Here is a 17232-nt window from a genome sequence, read left to right as displayed (position 1 = left end):
GTAAGTTTTTGATCATGTTTATAGAACTCAGGTATAGAGTTCTCTGATGTATAGAAAACATTGTTTAACGTTAGTCTTCCACTACCTCTGGCTCTTATAATCTTTTACCCCCTCTTTAGCAATGATCCCTGAGCCACAGAGGGAGGAGGTGTGACATATATACCCCATTTAGGGATGAGCAGTCTGTAAGTTCTAATTCTCGCTCCCTGTTTACTAATTGTTAGTCTCTGTATTCATCATCTGCTGCAAAAATAGGAGCTTCTTGTGAGGTTTGAGAGATGTACTAGTACATAGGTATAATGATAAGCCACCAGGAGTCACTCTAGTACTACGTCTATTTCACAGAACAGCAGTAGTAGGGCCATTTTCCCTAGGGCTTCTAACCTACTAGTACTACTATCTGGCATGGGTTCTGTCTTAAATTCAGTCATAAAGTAGTAGTTGCTTACTCCCATAACATTTTTGTCAATATTGTGTCAATGACATTTCTTGCTAGGCCAGTCCTTACTGTAGCTCACATGGGTTCTAAGCTGGGTGGAACTGTTGATTGCTGTAGTATACATAGTACCTTCCTGCACTATTAAAGTTTGTCAGTAGGGATGAAGTTTCCAGCTTGATTTTTCTCTGTCAGCTATGTAGTCTCTTCAGCAGTAGGGGCTTGCCATCGATTTCTGGAGGGTAACCAACAATAGCAGTAGGCTGTAATGTTGGGGGGGGTCTATGGTACCCCTGGTACTGATCATTTTTATTTGTTTGTTTGGTTTTGTTTTTAATAATATTTTTATTAACTCTTAGAGAACAGCATATCTCGATTATATATTCACCCAATCTCTCCCCATAATCAGGTTTCAGGGATTAAAAGTAATTAGTGGGCTGGAAAGATTGTTCAAGGGTTAAAAATACCAGGTTCACTCGCATAGAACCCTGGTTCAAGTCCCAGCAGGCTCACAACTGTCTATCTTTAACTCTCTCTACTCTTGGAGGATTAGACCCCCTCTTCTGACCATAGTAGACACTAGGCACACACTTGGTGCACAGACATACATGTAGTCAAAGCACCTACTTGCCTTTGCTATTAGGCTTATTTAATTGCTACATCCAGTTGTAGAATTTTATTTTAGTTTTACTTGTACATTTTTGATTCAGATGTGGAATGTAGGATTTCTTAAAAAAAAAAAAAGATTACTATAAAGATTTTATTTATATCCTTACCTCTTCACTTAATTTAGCACTTATATTGTACAAGTTCATTTAAAACACATTTCCTAGCTAACACTTGTGGGGTTTTTTTTTAGATTTATTTATTTATTTTGTATATGAGTACACTGTAGCTGTCTTCAGACACACCAGAAGAGGGCATCGGATCCCAATTTTTTTGTCAATTAAAGACCCTGGCTTAAAAGACAAGGTGGATGGAAGGATATTCAAAAGGTTGACCTCTCTTTCTACATGTACATGCATGCATGCATACATTCATAGAGGCTGCTTACATGTTGCTTTTCCTTTATATTCTCATGTCAAATCACCTCTACTTCAACTGGTTTTGTTCTCTAGCTCCTTTCAATTATGTGTGTTTAATTAGGGAAAAAAAAAAACCTATCGGGGGTGGGTGGGTGGGTGGGTGGGTGGGTGGGTGGTGCATGCCTTTAACCCTTATACTAAGGAGGCAGAGGCAAGCAGATCTTCAAGTTTGAGGTCAGCTTGGTCTACAGAGGGAGTTCCAGGGCAGCCAAGGCTACACAGAGAAAGCACCCCATCTCAAAAACAAAAACAAACTAAAAAACCCTTTAAATCATATTTAAGATTACAACTTGCAGTTGTTGGTTCTGCCTTTCCTTTACCATTTTGCAAGGCTTGCGTGTGTGTATGTACACACACACACACACACACACACACACACACACACACACACACATTTAAACTAGTTTAGGAATACATTTGTAACTAGTAGAAGCTACTCCATTATTTACTGAAGCAAAAATCTGCCTTTAAAAAAATTTATTTATTCCTTCCTTCCTTCCTTCCTTCCTTCCTTCCTTCCTTCCTTCCTTCCTTCCTTCCTTCCTTCCTATATATAAGTACACTGTAGCTGTCCTCAGACACACCAGAAGAGAGCATCAGATCTCATTACAGATGGTTGTGAACTACCATGTGGTTGCTGGGAGTTGAACTCAGGACCTCTGGAAGAGCAGTCAGTGCTCTCAACCTCTGAGCCGTCTCTCCAGCCCCAAAATTCTGCTTTTTAATTATGTCAACAGCAAACTAATTTTAAAGAATACTTTTTTTTTTTTTTTTTTTTTTTAGTTATAAGAATTTTTTACGGGGCTGGGGATTTAGCTCAGTGGTAGAGTGCTTGCCTAGCAAGCACAAGGCCCTGGGTTCGGTCCCCAGCTCTGAAAAAAAGGGAAAAAAAAAAAAAAGAATTATTTTACTAACTTCTACTTTAATAGTACTGAGAGCTGGGGATGTTGTTCAGATGGTAAAGTGTTTGCCAGTATGCACAAAGGCCTGGGCTCAATCCCTAGCACTGCAAAAATGGGTATGGTGGTGCATGCTTATGGTTCTAAACTTCGGAAGCAGAGAGGAGGATCAAAGTTCAAGATCATCTTTAGTTATATAGAAACTTTAGCCAGCCTGGGTTACATGAGACCCTTTCTCAACAAACAAACAAAGAACAAAAAGGTTACAGAGGAAGAAAAATTGCAAGTTTGAAGCTAGCCTGGGCTATATAGTTAGATCCTTTGAAAACAAACCACAGAGAGTTGGTTAAGATCACTTATTGTTGGGCTGGGGATTTAGCTCAGTGGTAGAGCGCTTACCTAGGAAGCACAAGGCCCTGGGTTCGGTCCCCAGCTCCAAAAAAAAGAACCAAAAAAAAAAAAAAAAAAGATCACTTATTGTGGTCATGAAGACAGATCCCAGCACCCAGGTAACAAGCCAGGCAACTGGCAAATACCTGTAATTTCAGCTCCAGAGGATTTCACGGTCTCTTCTGACTTCCATACATGGACAGGTGCATGTACTTCTTCACCCCACATACATGTGAATATATATGAATATTCATATATATATATATTCACATAACAGTAAATGTTTTTTAAAAAAAGTTTATTTTTCTTGTCTTTTGATAGAATTTCACTTTAATCTTATCTCAGTCCCTTAAACTTTTACTGAGGTTCAGTATTCCAAATTTGATATTCCTGTCTTTGGTATGTTAGAATTTAATGGAATTCTTCAAAGCAGAACATCATATCATTGATAACCCGTTTGGTTTACTTTGCTTTTTCCAGGTACTTAAAAAGGTTTAAAGTGATGAAAATCAAAGTTTTAAGAAGCTGGTGTCGGCAAATCCTTAAAGGACTTCAATTTCTCCATACACGAACTCCCCCGATTATTCACCGGGATCTTAAATGTGACAACATCTTTATCACTGGTCCTACCGGCTCAGTCAAGATCGGAGACCTTGGTCTGGCAACTCTAAAGCGGGCTTCTTTTGCCAAGAGTGTGATAGGTATGTTTCCAGTGTGCTTTTGGGGCCAGTTTAGCTTCTTGACATAGTTTTTTCTTTAGAAACCTGACCCTACCATATCTTTTCTGACATGAAATACACCTTTAGGAATTCATAGCTTGAATCTAGTGATCAAGTCTACTTAAATATGAAATGAGGGATTTTTTAAAATATTAAGCTTCTAAAATCATTTTGAAGATTATTGATGTTTTTAAAAAGTTACATAGAGAGAAGTAAGGTGAACTTCATTGATATAATATCTTATTACTAAGTAATCCTGTTAATACTTAATATTTTATATTCATATTTATACAGTAGGAACAAATTGTTGCTTTTCTTCATTGAATAAATGGAATTTATATATAGTTCAGCTTCAGAAATGTCCATTGGCTATATGTTCAAGAATACCTGCTGTAAAACTTGATTTGAAAATTAGAACATATGGGCAAGTCCAGTGAAAGGCTGGTTTCATCAACTTTCCTTTACTTCCACCTTTTGGAATGAATGATATATCTAAATTAGGTTTCCTAGCTCTAGTCCTCTGGATGTCTGGCTGTAGACAGTCGGGTAGACATACTGTAGCATTATTCTATAGCAATCCTGAGTTCTACCACAATATACTAGTAGCATACTCTGTCTAATTACTCCTAATTGTTGTCACCAAAATATTTCCAGAAATGACTGTCAGTAAGAACAAAATTAACTCTATTGGGAATCATTAAGTAGTCCAAAGAATATGAATGACCTTGCAGACTTTTTGATTGTTTATTAGAGTCACAGCTGGGAAAAAAATAAAGGCTGTTTGATAAGGTTTAGCTCTCTGAACTTAAAAATTTGCAGTTCACATTCTGTTCCGTTCTCCAATAGGGTATAATATTAAAAGCTCATTAACTGATAGTGGGCCAGAATTCTAAGTATTGATAACAACATCATGGCACACCAGTCATTTGTAGTTCTTTATTTAAAGACCAAAACAAAAATAGTGTTCTCATTGGAATATTGTGTAGTTAGGATTTCTTTTTCTTTTTCTTTTTTCCCCCTCTTTTCTTTTTTTCGGAGCTGGGGACCGAACCCAGGGCCTTGCGCTTGCTAGGCAAGTGCTCTACTGCTGAGCTAAATCCCCAACCCTGTAGTTAGGATTTCTAATGTTGTTTATATGTATTCACATAATATATTAATAGGGAAAATACATTTCAAGCTAAATTGTCATTTTGTTTTCTTCATAAGAAGCATTTATTTGTCTGTGACATCTTAAAATCATGGGTTCAAGAGTTTTTTTTCCCCCCAGATCATGCTGTCCATATTGATTCTTGGAACTGAAGTTAAAAATTCTGAAATCATTATAAAATCTAATCTTGTAGGACCATACATATACATACTATGTTTACAAATCAGTCTGTATTTGACTTCTATATTTGTATCGTGTATATTCGTTTTTCATCTATAAGATACCCCTTACTATATCTCCTATATCTATATTAGGCTGATTTGTGTACTGTAGGTGGGAGGGTAAGTATATGAAGAAAATGCATCAGTTAAGTCGCCTTTATGGATAATTACATTTCGTTGTCTTTAAAAACATTGAATACAGAGGGTTTTTTCGTTTTTCTGCAAGGCTTCCTTAAAAAGTAATATTAATGGCTTAAGACTGGTTGTGAATATTCTTCTAACAACTGTCCTACTGAATGCTTTTAATCACAGCACTCAGGAGGCAGAGGCGAGTGGACCTCTGAGTTTGAGGCCAGCCTGGTCTACAGAGTGAGTTCTAGAAAAACCAAGGCTATAACAGAGTAACACTGTCTCACAACCCACCACCCACCCCCAAAGGAAAATATAGACAACTGCCATGTGGTAGAGGGCAGACAAGTATTTGATCTTTTTTTCATTACTATCTTACAGTATTTTGTTCCCTGATAGGTTTTTATTTGTCTTTTATTACCATTCTCTTATATTTGTTTTCATTCTGAATAGTACTAATGTATCTCTTAGCCAAAGTTCCATGTTAATAATGGGTACACAACAGTATAAGTAATCATGTACTTGACTATGTTCAGTGTGTTTTTAAAATCTTCTATGGGATTTTTGATGGAACAGGCTAAACTTTCTGTCTTCCTTTCCTCTTTTCCTCTTCCCCCCTTTCTTTTTTTTCTTTTTTTTTTTTTTTTCTTTTTTCTATTTTTCGGAGCTGGGGACCGAACCCAGGGCCTTGCGTTTGCTAGGCAAGTGCTCTACCACTGAGCTAAATCCCCAACCCCTCTTCCCCCCTTTCTTTTTTTATTCCCTTCCATTTTTTTTTTCTTTGACAGGTCAACCTCTTTGCTTCTTGAAACCTCTGCTAAGTAAAACCTACAACTATTGGCCATATTGAGTCTGATTCTGAATCATTCTTTTAATTTAAGGTACCCCAGAGTTTATGGCTCCTGAGATGTATGAGGAGAAGTACGATGAATCCGTTGATGTTTATGCTTTTGGGATGTGCATGCTTGAGATGGCTACGTCTGAATATCCATACTCAGAGTGCCAAAATGCTGCTCAGATCTACCGTCGAGTGACCAGTGTAAGTCCTCACCTAATTGTTGATGACATCGAGTCATATCTAATAAAGTCAAGCTGGATAACATCCACCTATGCAAAAGGGCACTACAACAGAAAGCCAAAGCTGTTAGTATGGGAGTTTGCTGAGTTATGTGTAATGAGAACAAAGATAAGCTATCAGTTTTTCTTCCTTCCTTGAATTCACTCAAACCTTTATCTCAAGGTGCATTTGTTTGAAGCTGTGTTTTATATCTAAATTCCTAATCACCATATATGGTGTTGTCTTGCTATTTATTATATTGTTTAAAAGGAGGGTTCAGTTGTAGACTTTTGAAAGCATTAAGAAGATTGGTATTACGGCAGTGAAACTATGATAGATAATTGGTACAGAAATATCCAGTTTAAGTGGGATCTGAGGCGTGATGGGCATAAAGAAGGAAGAGTTTTTTAGCTTTAGGTGTTGTTTGTTTGCTTGTTTTTCCCTTTTCAGAGATAATGTTAGATATATCATGGTGAGTTTAGGAGACAAAATATCAGGTTCACTTTCCTGTTTAAATTTGTTACTTCTGTGTTCTTCTAAATCATCTATCTGTATTTTATTTTGTTCTCTGTTAAAAAAGCAAAATGTCCTCACTCCCTTATAGATTACTTACCTCACTTTAGTACTAGAAGTAGGTCTGTTTCTGTGAACAGTATCTGAGGTGTGTAACCTGAAAGACTGCCTTCAAAGGATGATAAAACCTTGAAATAGGGGCTGGGGATTTAGCTCAGTGGTAGAGCGCTTACCTAGGAAGCGCAAGGCCCTGGGTTCGGTCCCCAGCTCCGGAAAAAAAAAAAGAACCAAAAAAAAAAAAAAAAAAACAAAAAAAAAAAACCTTGAAATAGTATCTATGGAATGCTGTGCTTCTCAGAGAGTGAAAGCAATACCAAATTTTCAGTGTTAATAAACTATTATATAATAATTTCATTGTTTGTAATTTTATGTGTATGTAGGTATAAAAGGACAGTTTTTTTTTTAAAGAACAGTTTTTAAAAGGTTTATTTATTTAATGTATGTGAGTACCCTTTTGCTCCCTTCAGACACACCAGAAGAGGGTATTGTATCCCATTACAGGTGGTTGTGAGCCACCATGTGGTTGCTGGGAATTGAACTCAGTACCTCTGGAAGAGCAGTGTTCTTAACAGCTGAGCCATCTCTCCTGTCCCCAAAAGAACACATTCTTAAGACTTAATTTATCGAGGCAGTAAGTTATTAGTCCTTGGTTAATTTTATTTAGTATCCTTTCACTTAACAGGTTTTTTTTTTTTTTTTTTTTTTTTTTTTCTTTTTCTTTTTTTTCGGAGCTGGGGACTGAACCCAGGGCCTTGCGTTTGCTAAGCAAGCGCTCTACCACTGAGCTAAATCCCCAACCCCAACAGATTTTATCTATCTGTACATGGCTTGCATATCAGCTATTACCAACCAATATATTATGGTCTTAAGAATATACCAAGTAAAAAGGTTGCAACTTTATATGGAGTTTATTTCTCTTCACATGTGTGAAAAAGGGTATTACTCTTAAAACAGTATCTTAGTTACTTTTCTATTACTGTGTCCAGAAAACCATGAACAACACAAAAGAAAATCTTCAATTGCGCTTATGGTTTCAGAGTTAGGAGTCCATGGTGATGGAGTGACATCAGGAACAGGTGAAAGAAAGCTCACATTTAGATTCACAAAAAGGAAGCCTGTAGAGACATACTGAAGCCTGCTTCCAGTGACCTCCTCCGTCTTATTCTTCCCAAACAATTCCACCAACCATGAACCAAAGTATTCAAACATTTGCACCTAAAATGTCCAATCTTATTTAAACCACTACAAATAATAACATGATTCAAGTTTAAAATAGATGATAGATAAAAGCTGAAAAGCTGATTTAGGTTCATTACTGTGACACAGTCATATACTCATTCTTATTGCCTGAAATGTATGATTATATAACAAATCAGTTTGATTTTTATTTAATTAAATAACGAAACTGCATGTTGTAGTGCAAGACTTCAGTCATAGCTTTTACAGCAGCGGCAGGTGAATCTAAGTTTCAGGCTAGCCTGATCAACAGAGCAAGACTCTGACTTGAAAACAAACAAACGAAAAAACATATTAGTAAGACAGAAAAATAAAAGCTGAGACAATCAATTTGGAGGAAAAAATGAGCCAAAGTATTGTTGATTTTCCCAATTGAATATAGAGATCAATGTTTTATAAAAAGTATTTGTAAGATAATCACTTATGAGCCTTAATTTATTCATATGAATGTGGTAATGATATTAATGATGGCTAGAATTTCTAAGATTGTTAGGAACAACAAACGTATTAAAATTATAAACTGAAAAATGCATTTGAAAAAATTTAAAATAGATTTATTGTATCTAGCATGTAATATTATCTTTGAAAGGTCTTCAATCTTAATAAATTAATTTTTTTTTTTTTACAATTCTTTGGGTATGAGTGTTTTATCTGCATGTATGTGTTTGTACCATGTGCATGTCTTGTGCTTAAGGATATCAGTAGCAGGTATCTAATTCCCTGAAACTGCAGTTATAGATAGTTAAGAAACAAGTATATATGGGTGATGGGATTTAAAACCAGGTCCCTTGGAAGAGCAGTAAGTGCTCTTAACAGTGAAGTCATCTCTCCAGTTGCTCAGAATTGAAGACAAGTAGTAGCAAAACTAGCTTATTTAAGTTTAGAGAGGTTAAACTGATTTCTTTGAATAAATTCTTTGTACAAAATTTCTTGTTCCAAACTGTTAGTACTTCATTCCCAAAGCTTTTCAGTAAATTAGTAAACATGAGAACTATTATATACAGATATCTGTCTGGCTATGTAATCAAAGTGATAGGCTTTTGGTAGTCTTTAAAGGTCAGTCGCAATAGATTTTCTTTGCCGGTTTGATATTCTTATGTTTTCTGCTGTTTTATTAAATCTTAGAGAATCTTTGAGAGTTTGATGTATTGATTGACATTTTATACGTGTGTGTGTGTGTGTGTGTGTGTGTGTGTGTGTGTGTGTGTATTTGTGTACCAGATCAAGAGACTTAATAAGGCTTTTTGCATAATAAAAGCATGAATTATTCTATATGTATAGACCTTCCTGGATATTTTATAAATAGGATATCATGTGTGATCTTTTGTGGTTAGCTTCTTTCAGTATCTTTTAAGTTTCATGTAGTGAGTTCTTATCCTCATTTCTTTTTGAGGGTCATGATGTTCATAATGGAGCTCCTGAGTTTTGTACATAGTAGGCAGGTGATCTACCACTTAGGTATACCCTGTACCTTTCATTACTTTTAGAGATATTTCATTGTGTATATACAATGTAGTTTGTTTAGCATTCATGTTTTGGTGGACATTTAGTCAGTTTCAGCCTTTTGGGGGAATTTTAAATAGATCTGCCATGAATGTTCATGTACAAGAATTTGATTGGTCATCTGTACAATCGGTTATTTAATTTCTGGTCTTTATGTAGGAGTATACCAATTACACATAATTATGCACAACCATTTATTCACTTGTTTTCCATGAGACTGCTTCGTTTTACTGTTTTGGGTTTTTTGGTTGTTGTTTTTTGTTTTTAATTTAAATCAAGGCAGGGTTTCTCTGTGTAGCCCTGGCTGTTCTAGAACTCACTCTGTAGACCAGTCAGGCTTCAAACTCAGAGATCTGCCTGCCCCTGCTTCCCTAGTGATGGGATTAAGGGCATATACTACCACTACCCAGCCCACTTTACATTTTTTGACCATTTCGCTACTGAGAGGGTTCTATTCATTTTTGTATTGTTGTCAGGACTTGTTATTATCCAGCCTTAAAATTTTTTTTTCCACTGTGATTGTTAGTTTTTTTTTTCCCTTTCTATTAATTCTGAGTTTGACTTGTTGTTTTTCTAAGATCTTGAAATTTTAGGAAAGATTACAGTTCACCATTGGGCTATTTATTAGAGGAGGGGTTAGGGAAGAGGAGGCCAGGGTACTGTTCCTCAAGTACCATCCATCATATTCCATGTCCTGGAACTTGCCAAGTAGGCCAGAGTGGCTGGTCAGCCAACATTAGGGATTTACCTATATTCTCACTGTCACATAAGGACACACTATTATGCCCAAACTTTCGTTGTATTTTCATTTATGCATTTATTTAAGTTTAAGACATGGTCTCATTATGCCTTGGCTGATCAGAAACTTATACTTTGTAGACGACTAGGCTGGCCTCAAACTCAAAGGGAGCCCCCTACCTCTGCCTCCTGAGTACTGGGATCTTCTTGATTGTCTATTAATATGTATTAGCCTTTATCCTTTTATAATTTTGTCCTGAAGCCTCCTTTGTTATTTAGGAATTTAGTTACTCCTGTTTGCTATCTTAATTCTGTTTGCTTAGAAATACCATTTTTCTGTTCTTTTGCTTTGGGCCTTTGTCAGTTGGTGAGTTTTCACAGATAGAAAGCAATTGAGTCTTGTTTAAAACTGTTCTTACTTTGATACATTCACAAAATTAGGACCATTTATACTTAGGATTATCGTCTAAAGGTATGTTCTGATTTCTTCCTTCAACTTAGATGTTGTTGAGTCTGGAGTGCTTGGTTAATGGTCATTTTTCATGACAATTTATCATGACAATTCATTCCTTATTCTTCATTAAAAAATCATTAGTGTGTGTGTAGTGGTTAGTTTTTGTTAATGTGACACATATCTGGGAAGAGAGAATATCCATTGAATTTCCTCTATCAGATTGGCCCATAGGCAAATCTGTTGGGGCACTTTCTTGATAAATGATTGATTTGGGAGGGCCCAGCACACTGTGGGTGGGACCATCCATTCCAGGCAGGTTGTCCTAGGGGGTTTAAGAAAGCATAATGAGTACACCATGGGAATAAGCCAGTAAGTAGTCTTCTTTCGTGATCTCTGTTTTAAGTCTTGTCTCCAGGTTCCTACCGTAAGATCCTGCCTTGACTTTGATTGATGATGGGTTGTGATTTGGAAATATAAGCCAAATTAATCCCCCACCCCAAGTTGATTTAGTTCAGAGCAGTATAGAAAGCACATGCCTGTGTGAATATGGGTACATATGTAGCAACATATATATGCAGTGATCAGAGGATAACTTTTGGAAGTTGCTTCTTCCTTTTACTATGGATTCTAGGGATCAAAATTCAGGTTATCAGGCTTAAATAGCCATCACATTTACTTGCTAAAACATCTTGCTGGCCAAATTTCTCCTCATTTGAAGAGTGTGTGTGTGTGTGTGTGTGTGTGTGTGTGTGTGTGTGTGTGTGTAGGAAGTCCAGAGGTCATTTTTATTTTATATTTATGTGCAAGTGTGTCTTGTGTCTGTATGTTGTGTGTACATAAGGGTGTGTACCATGGCCAGGTGTCAGATCTACCAAACCTGGTACAGCTTTTTACAAGGATGTTGGTACTCCAAACACAGTGTTCATGCTTGCATAGCATTTACCAACTGAACCAACCATCTCTCCAGTCCTTTCCTTCAGTTTTAAAAGGTAATTTTGGTGGATATAATAAACTTGATTGGCAGATATTTAAACATTAGCTAATGTTCTCCTGGCTTTTATGGTTTCTGGTGAGCTGTCTGCTACTGTTCTGGTAGGTTGCCTATCTAAATAACCTTTGTCTGTCTGTCTGTCTGTCTGTCTGTCTGTCTGTCTCTCTCTCTCTCTCTCTCTCTCTCTCTCTCTCTGTGTGTGTGTGTGTGTGTGTGTGTGTGTGTGTGTGTGTGTGTGTGTGTGTGTGTGTGTGTCTGCCCTTGAAGCCAGCAGAGGGTGTTAAATCTCTTGGGACTGGAGTTAGAGACAATTTTGAGCTGCTATATGGGTGTTGGGAAGTGCTCTTAACTACTGAGCCATTTCTCCAGCAACTCTTTTAAGCTCCTAACTGCTTAACTGTAACCTAATATGGAAATGTTCTTTTCTGGTAATTTTTATATGAAATTCTACTTGGATGTCCATCCCCCTCCTCACCAGATTTAGGAGCAATTTTATTGAATAGGGTTACTCTGGTTGGAATGAAAATGGCCCCTACTTAGTAGAACCAATTGGGATGACTAGGAGGTGTGACCTTTGTTGAAGGAAGCATGTCATTTTGGGCAAACTTGAGGTTTCAAAAACTTCCAGTCCTAGTGTTCTTTCTGTTTCCTGTTTATGGATCAGATGTGTGTTCTCTGCTGCTGTTTCAGGACTATGCCTGCCTGCTACATGCTCTTACCAGAATACAGTGATAAACTCTTACCTCTCTTGAAACTCTATGTTCCAAATAAATCCTTTTGTAAGTTACCTTAGTTATAGTAGTTTATCATAGCAATAGAAAAGTAAGACAGTTACCATGACTGTTAATAAGTTATCAGTTAATAAGTTTATCACATTTTTTATAAATTGGTCTCTTAATCTTATTCCAGACATATTGACTCTTATAGGGTTTTTTCTTTATTGCTGTCTGAATGTAATAATTCTTTAATCTTGCCTTTAATCACTAATAGTCCTTCTACTTAGTTTATTTTGTTGATATTGTTTTTATGTTATGTTTATGGTACATATTTGTCTGCTTTAGTGCACTGACAAAGGTGAAAGATGGCTTTCTCCTACTATTGGGTCCCAGATATTTAAACTCATTTTCTCAGGCTTACCCACAGGACAGACATCTTTTTATTCACTCAGCCTCTCTCCACTGTTTTTTTTTTTTTTTTTTGGTTCTTTTTTTCGGAGCTGGGGACCGAACCCAGGGCCTTGCGCTTCCTAGGTAAGCACTCTACCACTGAGCTAAATCCCAGCCCCCCCCCCCTTTTTTTAAACTGGATTTATTGAGCTGTTCATGTTCTGATTGTTGTTGTTCTGCTTTGTTTTTCTCCCCTCCATGTTCTTTTTGGTTAGTTTACTGTCCAAGTTGCTGAATTTCTTTTACAAATCTCAAATTGCCTTACTTTATTTTATATTTGTCATCTTTGAGTTACTTTTCAAATCAAAGCTAGACTTTAGAATTTTGTCTAGAAGTTCAGTCATTTAACTTTAAGAGGAATCAAATTGCTTTGCTCTCTTGTATTTCATTTCAATGTGATGTTAAAAGTTAAAAAAAACCAACTCTAAAACAGTTTAAAGAAGAAACACTAAAGGTTTTTCTTTGGATCCTTTAGTATTGATGTCAGCCATGTAGAAGATAGTGTTGTATTTAGAGATTACATGAGGACTTACTATGTAATGAAAGGTAACTTTGAAATTTTGATCCTCCTACCTCTATTTCCTGGTGACATAGAAGAATCACATAACACCATCCTCAGTTTAGGTAGTACTGAGAACTGAGTCTAAGGCTTCATGTCTGCCCAACAAGCAAACTACCAACTGAACTACATGCCGAATTTCTCAGTTACTTCACAGTTTTGACTGTGGCAATTGTTCTACCACTGTTTATTGAGCAGAGTGAGATTTTTATGCCTTTAAATGGTTTGAGCACATCTACCAAATCAGTTGACCATATACACACGAGAACTTGTCAAAACCTAACTCTTTATTGGTCTTTATTGTTACATATGTGAATTAAATAATTTATCACATAATACAGCATAGTTCACCAAATGTATACAAATTAGCTGGGTTTTTTTGTTTTTTGTTTTGTTTTAAAATAGGATTTCTCAGTATGTAGCCCTGATTGTCCTGGAACAGGATCAGGGTGGCCTCAAACTCACAGAGAATCACTGCCTCTGTCTCCTGAGTGTTGGTTAAAGGTGTGCATCAGCACTGCTCCACATTTTAGCTTTTAGATTTACCTTTCAGGAAGGGATAGGGGACCTCAACCCAATGACAAGCTATTTTTGTAAGAATTACCTTACAAAGAATTGTCTATTCTTTGTCAGAATAGGAGAGGTGCATATAGTTCGGAGTATCTGATATTCTGTGTGGTGACAGAGTAAGAGATTGTCTATGCTACAAGACAAGGAACACCAAAGCCAAACATATTTTAGAAGGCATTTAGTCATGCTAAAACTGTAGGTTAGAACTTCTGGCCTCTAGAACCTTGAGAAAATAAAGGTCTCACTCAATTTGTAATAATTTGCTGTGGCAGCCCTCTGAAACCAATTTTATTAACATTTGGTAAAATGATTTTAAATTTCAAGGCTATATAATTTCCTTTGTTCCAAGTGAACTCATCTTAACCTTGTCAAACTTAACTTCTGTAATAATCCTGTTTCTAAATAAGGTCATTGTATCAGTTACTTGTCTTGTTGCTGTAACAAAAATACCCAACAAAAGCAATTTAAAGAAGGAAAGGTTTATTTTGGATCACAGAGTACAGCCCATCATGGCAGGGTTTTGAGGCAGCTGTTCATATTACATCTAGATTAATGCTGCTGCTAAACTTGTTCTCGCTTGGGGCTGGGGATTTAGCTCAGTGGTAGAGCGCTTACCTAGGAAGCACAAGGCCCTGGGTTGGGTCCCCAGCTCCGAAAAAAAGAACCAAAAAAAAAAAAAAAAACTTGTTCTCGCCTGTTTATTTAGATCGCAGCCCAAGAAGTGGTATCACCCATACCTTTTGTTACATTATTACATTTATTTTCATTGTGTAGGTGTACATGCATGCCATAGCAAATGTGTGGAGCTCAGAGGACTCTTCCCTTTACAGTATGAGCCCCAGGGACAAGAGTTGGATCACCAAGTTTGGCCACAGCTGAACTATCTCATCTACCAACAAATATGTTGAGTCTCTTCTGTATTCCAGACTTTTCTAAATTCATGATTCTGAATATTATTAAGTGTAGTTCTTGTTTCTAAAAAGCTTAAGTGGAGGAAGGACAATGACAAAGAAGTTTGGTATCACAGACAAACACTATTCTAGTGGGTTTATTTGGTTTGGTTGGTTGGTTGGTTTTTGTTTGTTTTTTATTTGTTTGTTTTGTGTGTAGCCATGGCTGTCCTGGAACTACCTCTATAGACCAGCCTGGCCTTGAACTCACATCTTCCTGCCTCTGTTCCCCTTCCTCCCCAGCCCCCCATTAAAGATGTGTCTCACCACAACTAGGCCAGCTATTCTAGTGTTAAATAGTTAACTAAAGCTCATGGCAGCAGTTAGTATCCCACTGAGTTGAACAGATTGGGAGAATAATCATCAAAGATCCTACGGGGCCCCAAGTATTATCTGTGAGAGAACTACAGTTAGGCATGCCTGTTGAGTTTGCAGATAGGAAAAAAGTGAGGTTTAGAGTAAAGGGTTAAAGGGTGAATGAAAACCTTTGACGCTTATCTAAAGTACTGGCAGAATTGTTGTAGCTTTTATAAAACAGATAGGTGTCACATAATCAGACTTAAATTTTACAAAGATTTTTTTGGATGTAAATTTGGAGAACTAAAATCAAAATAGGAAAAGCAGAATAGGGGACTAAAATCAAACCACACTAAAAACAGTTGGCTATTGAAGTTCTGATTTAGTGGTATACACTAGCACTGAAGAGTACCAAGGCAGAATTATGAGTCATATAGAAGGGCAAATGAGAAATGATCATCACAGTAATCAGCTAATGGGGGAAAATAACTGAAAGTTTGGAGGTATGGAATCATAGGAAAAAACCTGTATTAGATGGATTCATGAAGTTTTTGCTTTTTGTTTTGTCTTATTAAATTTAAATTTGAGTTCTTACATTTAACATTTAAGAAAATAAATGACCATTTTAGAGAAATACACTTCTACAGTGGCCCTTGGTGATCCAGAGATTGCCAATTGGTCATAGTAATAAGAGCAAGAGAATGTTGAATGTTCGTTGGGACAAATGTATCACCTGTCACCTAAAAGGAAATGGAAAGAATTTAAGAGCAGGAGAAAGTAGGTGAGGGAGGTAGAACGTTGTCTTTGGAGCATGTTGATGACTTTGCATTCGCATTATTGATTTCACTGCAGTTATGTTTACCAACATTTTGTTCCTTTCTGAAGACTTGTGGACAGATAATGGTAGCTAGCAGGGAGGGCTTTAGGGTGCCCCACCTTCCCTAAGCATCTTATCTATCGGCTGTTAATGGTCACTAGGGCAAGCAGAGACATTTTCTTCAGAAGTATAACCATTGATAGGGAGCTCATGCTCTTGCAAATAGTCCTTCACCCAGGAGCCTGTTAAGAAACCCTAATAAAACAGAATGGGTCACACACAAAAATAACAAACAACCTTTCATCCAAGCACTCAGGAGGCAGAGGCAGATGGATTTCTGAGTTTGAGATCAACCTGGTCTACATAGTGAGTTCAAAGACAGCCATGGCTACACTGAAAAACCCTGTCTTGAAAAAAACAAAAACAGGACATACAAACAAAGAGAAAGTGGGAGCCTGGAGAGATGGATATGTGGCTTAGTTAAGAGCACTGACTACTCTTTCAAGGTGTTAGAAACAAGTTTAAGGCTGCCAAGAAGAACACTACAACTCCAAGTGAAGTGTCTGCACAGAGCAAATTTTACTCTTGATAAGAGAAGACCTAACACACAGTATACTTGGCTTTTATTCTAATTCAGGTGATGACTTTGTCTTTACAGTCTTAATTCAGTTGGATGGTTTTAAAAAAATTGGTTCATAGGAAATGAAGAAGAGTTTACTAGTTATAAACTTCATGTCAGTTAAGAGGGGAGACCCTTGGTCCTGTGGAGGCTTGTTGCCCCAGCATAGGAGGATGCTAGAGCAGGGAGATGGGAGTGGGTAGGTGGGTGGAGGAGCACTCTGATAGAGGCAAAGGGGAGGAGAAATAGGATGGGGGTTTGTGGAGGGGACACCAGGAAGGGGGACAACATTTGAAATGTAAATAAATAAAATAATCAATGTTAAAAAAGAATAAAATCCTTTTAAATAAGACCTTTCTGTTAATAATAGTACTCAGACTGTTGTAACTATTTCTTAGTTATTATAGCTCTCAGTCTGTTTTCAGTTGTTGAATAAATATTTTTAAAGTGAGCAAATATGAATACATGAGTATATAGTTTGGCGGTTTCTGTTACATTTCTAATGTATCCTTCCCAACTGATTCTAGGACTTGTTCACCATTCTTCAAAGTAATCCCATAGTTAGTAATTCTCTCCTCTACTCACCAAACTGAATTTGATTTGTCTTTTGGGGGCATATGATATCAATATTCTAGTTTTACTAACTTAGCGTAATATTTCCAGTGTTCATTCATGT

At 36.9% G+C, this 17232-nt stretch overlaps 1 protein-coding gene across 51 annotated transcripts in view; it reads left to right on the top strand.

Moving 5' to 3' along the window:
* Positions 1 to 17232, top strand: part of Wnk1 (WNK lysine deficient protein kinase 1) — a 126394-nt gene that overhangs the window by 46768 nt on the left and 62394 nt on the right. For all 51 annotated transcript variants that reach the window (XM_087655628.1, XM_087655625.1, XM_087655623.1 and 48 more), the window contains 2 exon segments: positions 3291 to 3511; positions 5908 to 6065. In XM_087655628.1, coding sequence (XP_087511754.1) covers positions 3291 to 3511; positions 5908 to 6065 — 379 coding nt within the window.

This window comes from Rattus norvegicus, chromosome 4 (assembly GCF_021556685.1).
Source record: "Rattus norvegicus strain SHRSP/BbbUtx chromosome 4, alternate assembly SHRSP_T2T, whole genome shotgun sequence".
Classification (NCBI taxonomy): Eukaryota; Metazoa; Chordata; class Mammalia; order Rodentia; family Muridae; genus Rattus; species Rattus norvegicus.
This window is presented reverse-complemented; position numbering and strand designations above follow the sequence as displayed.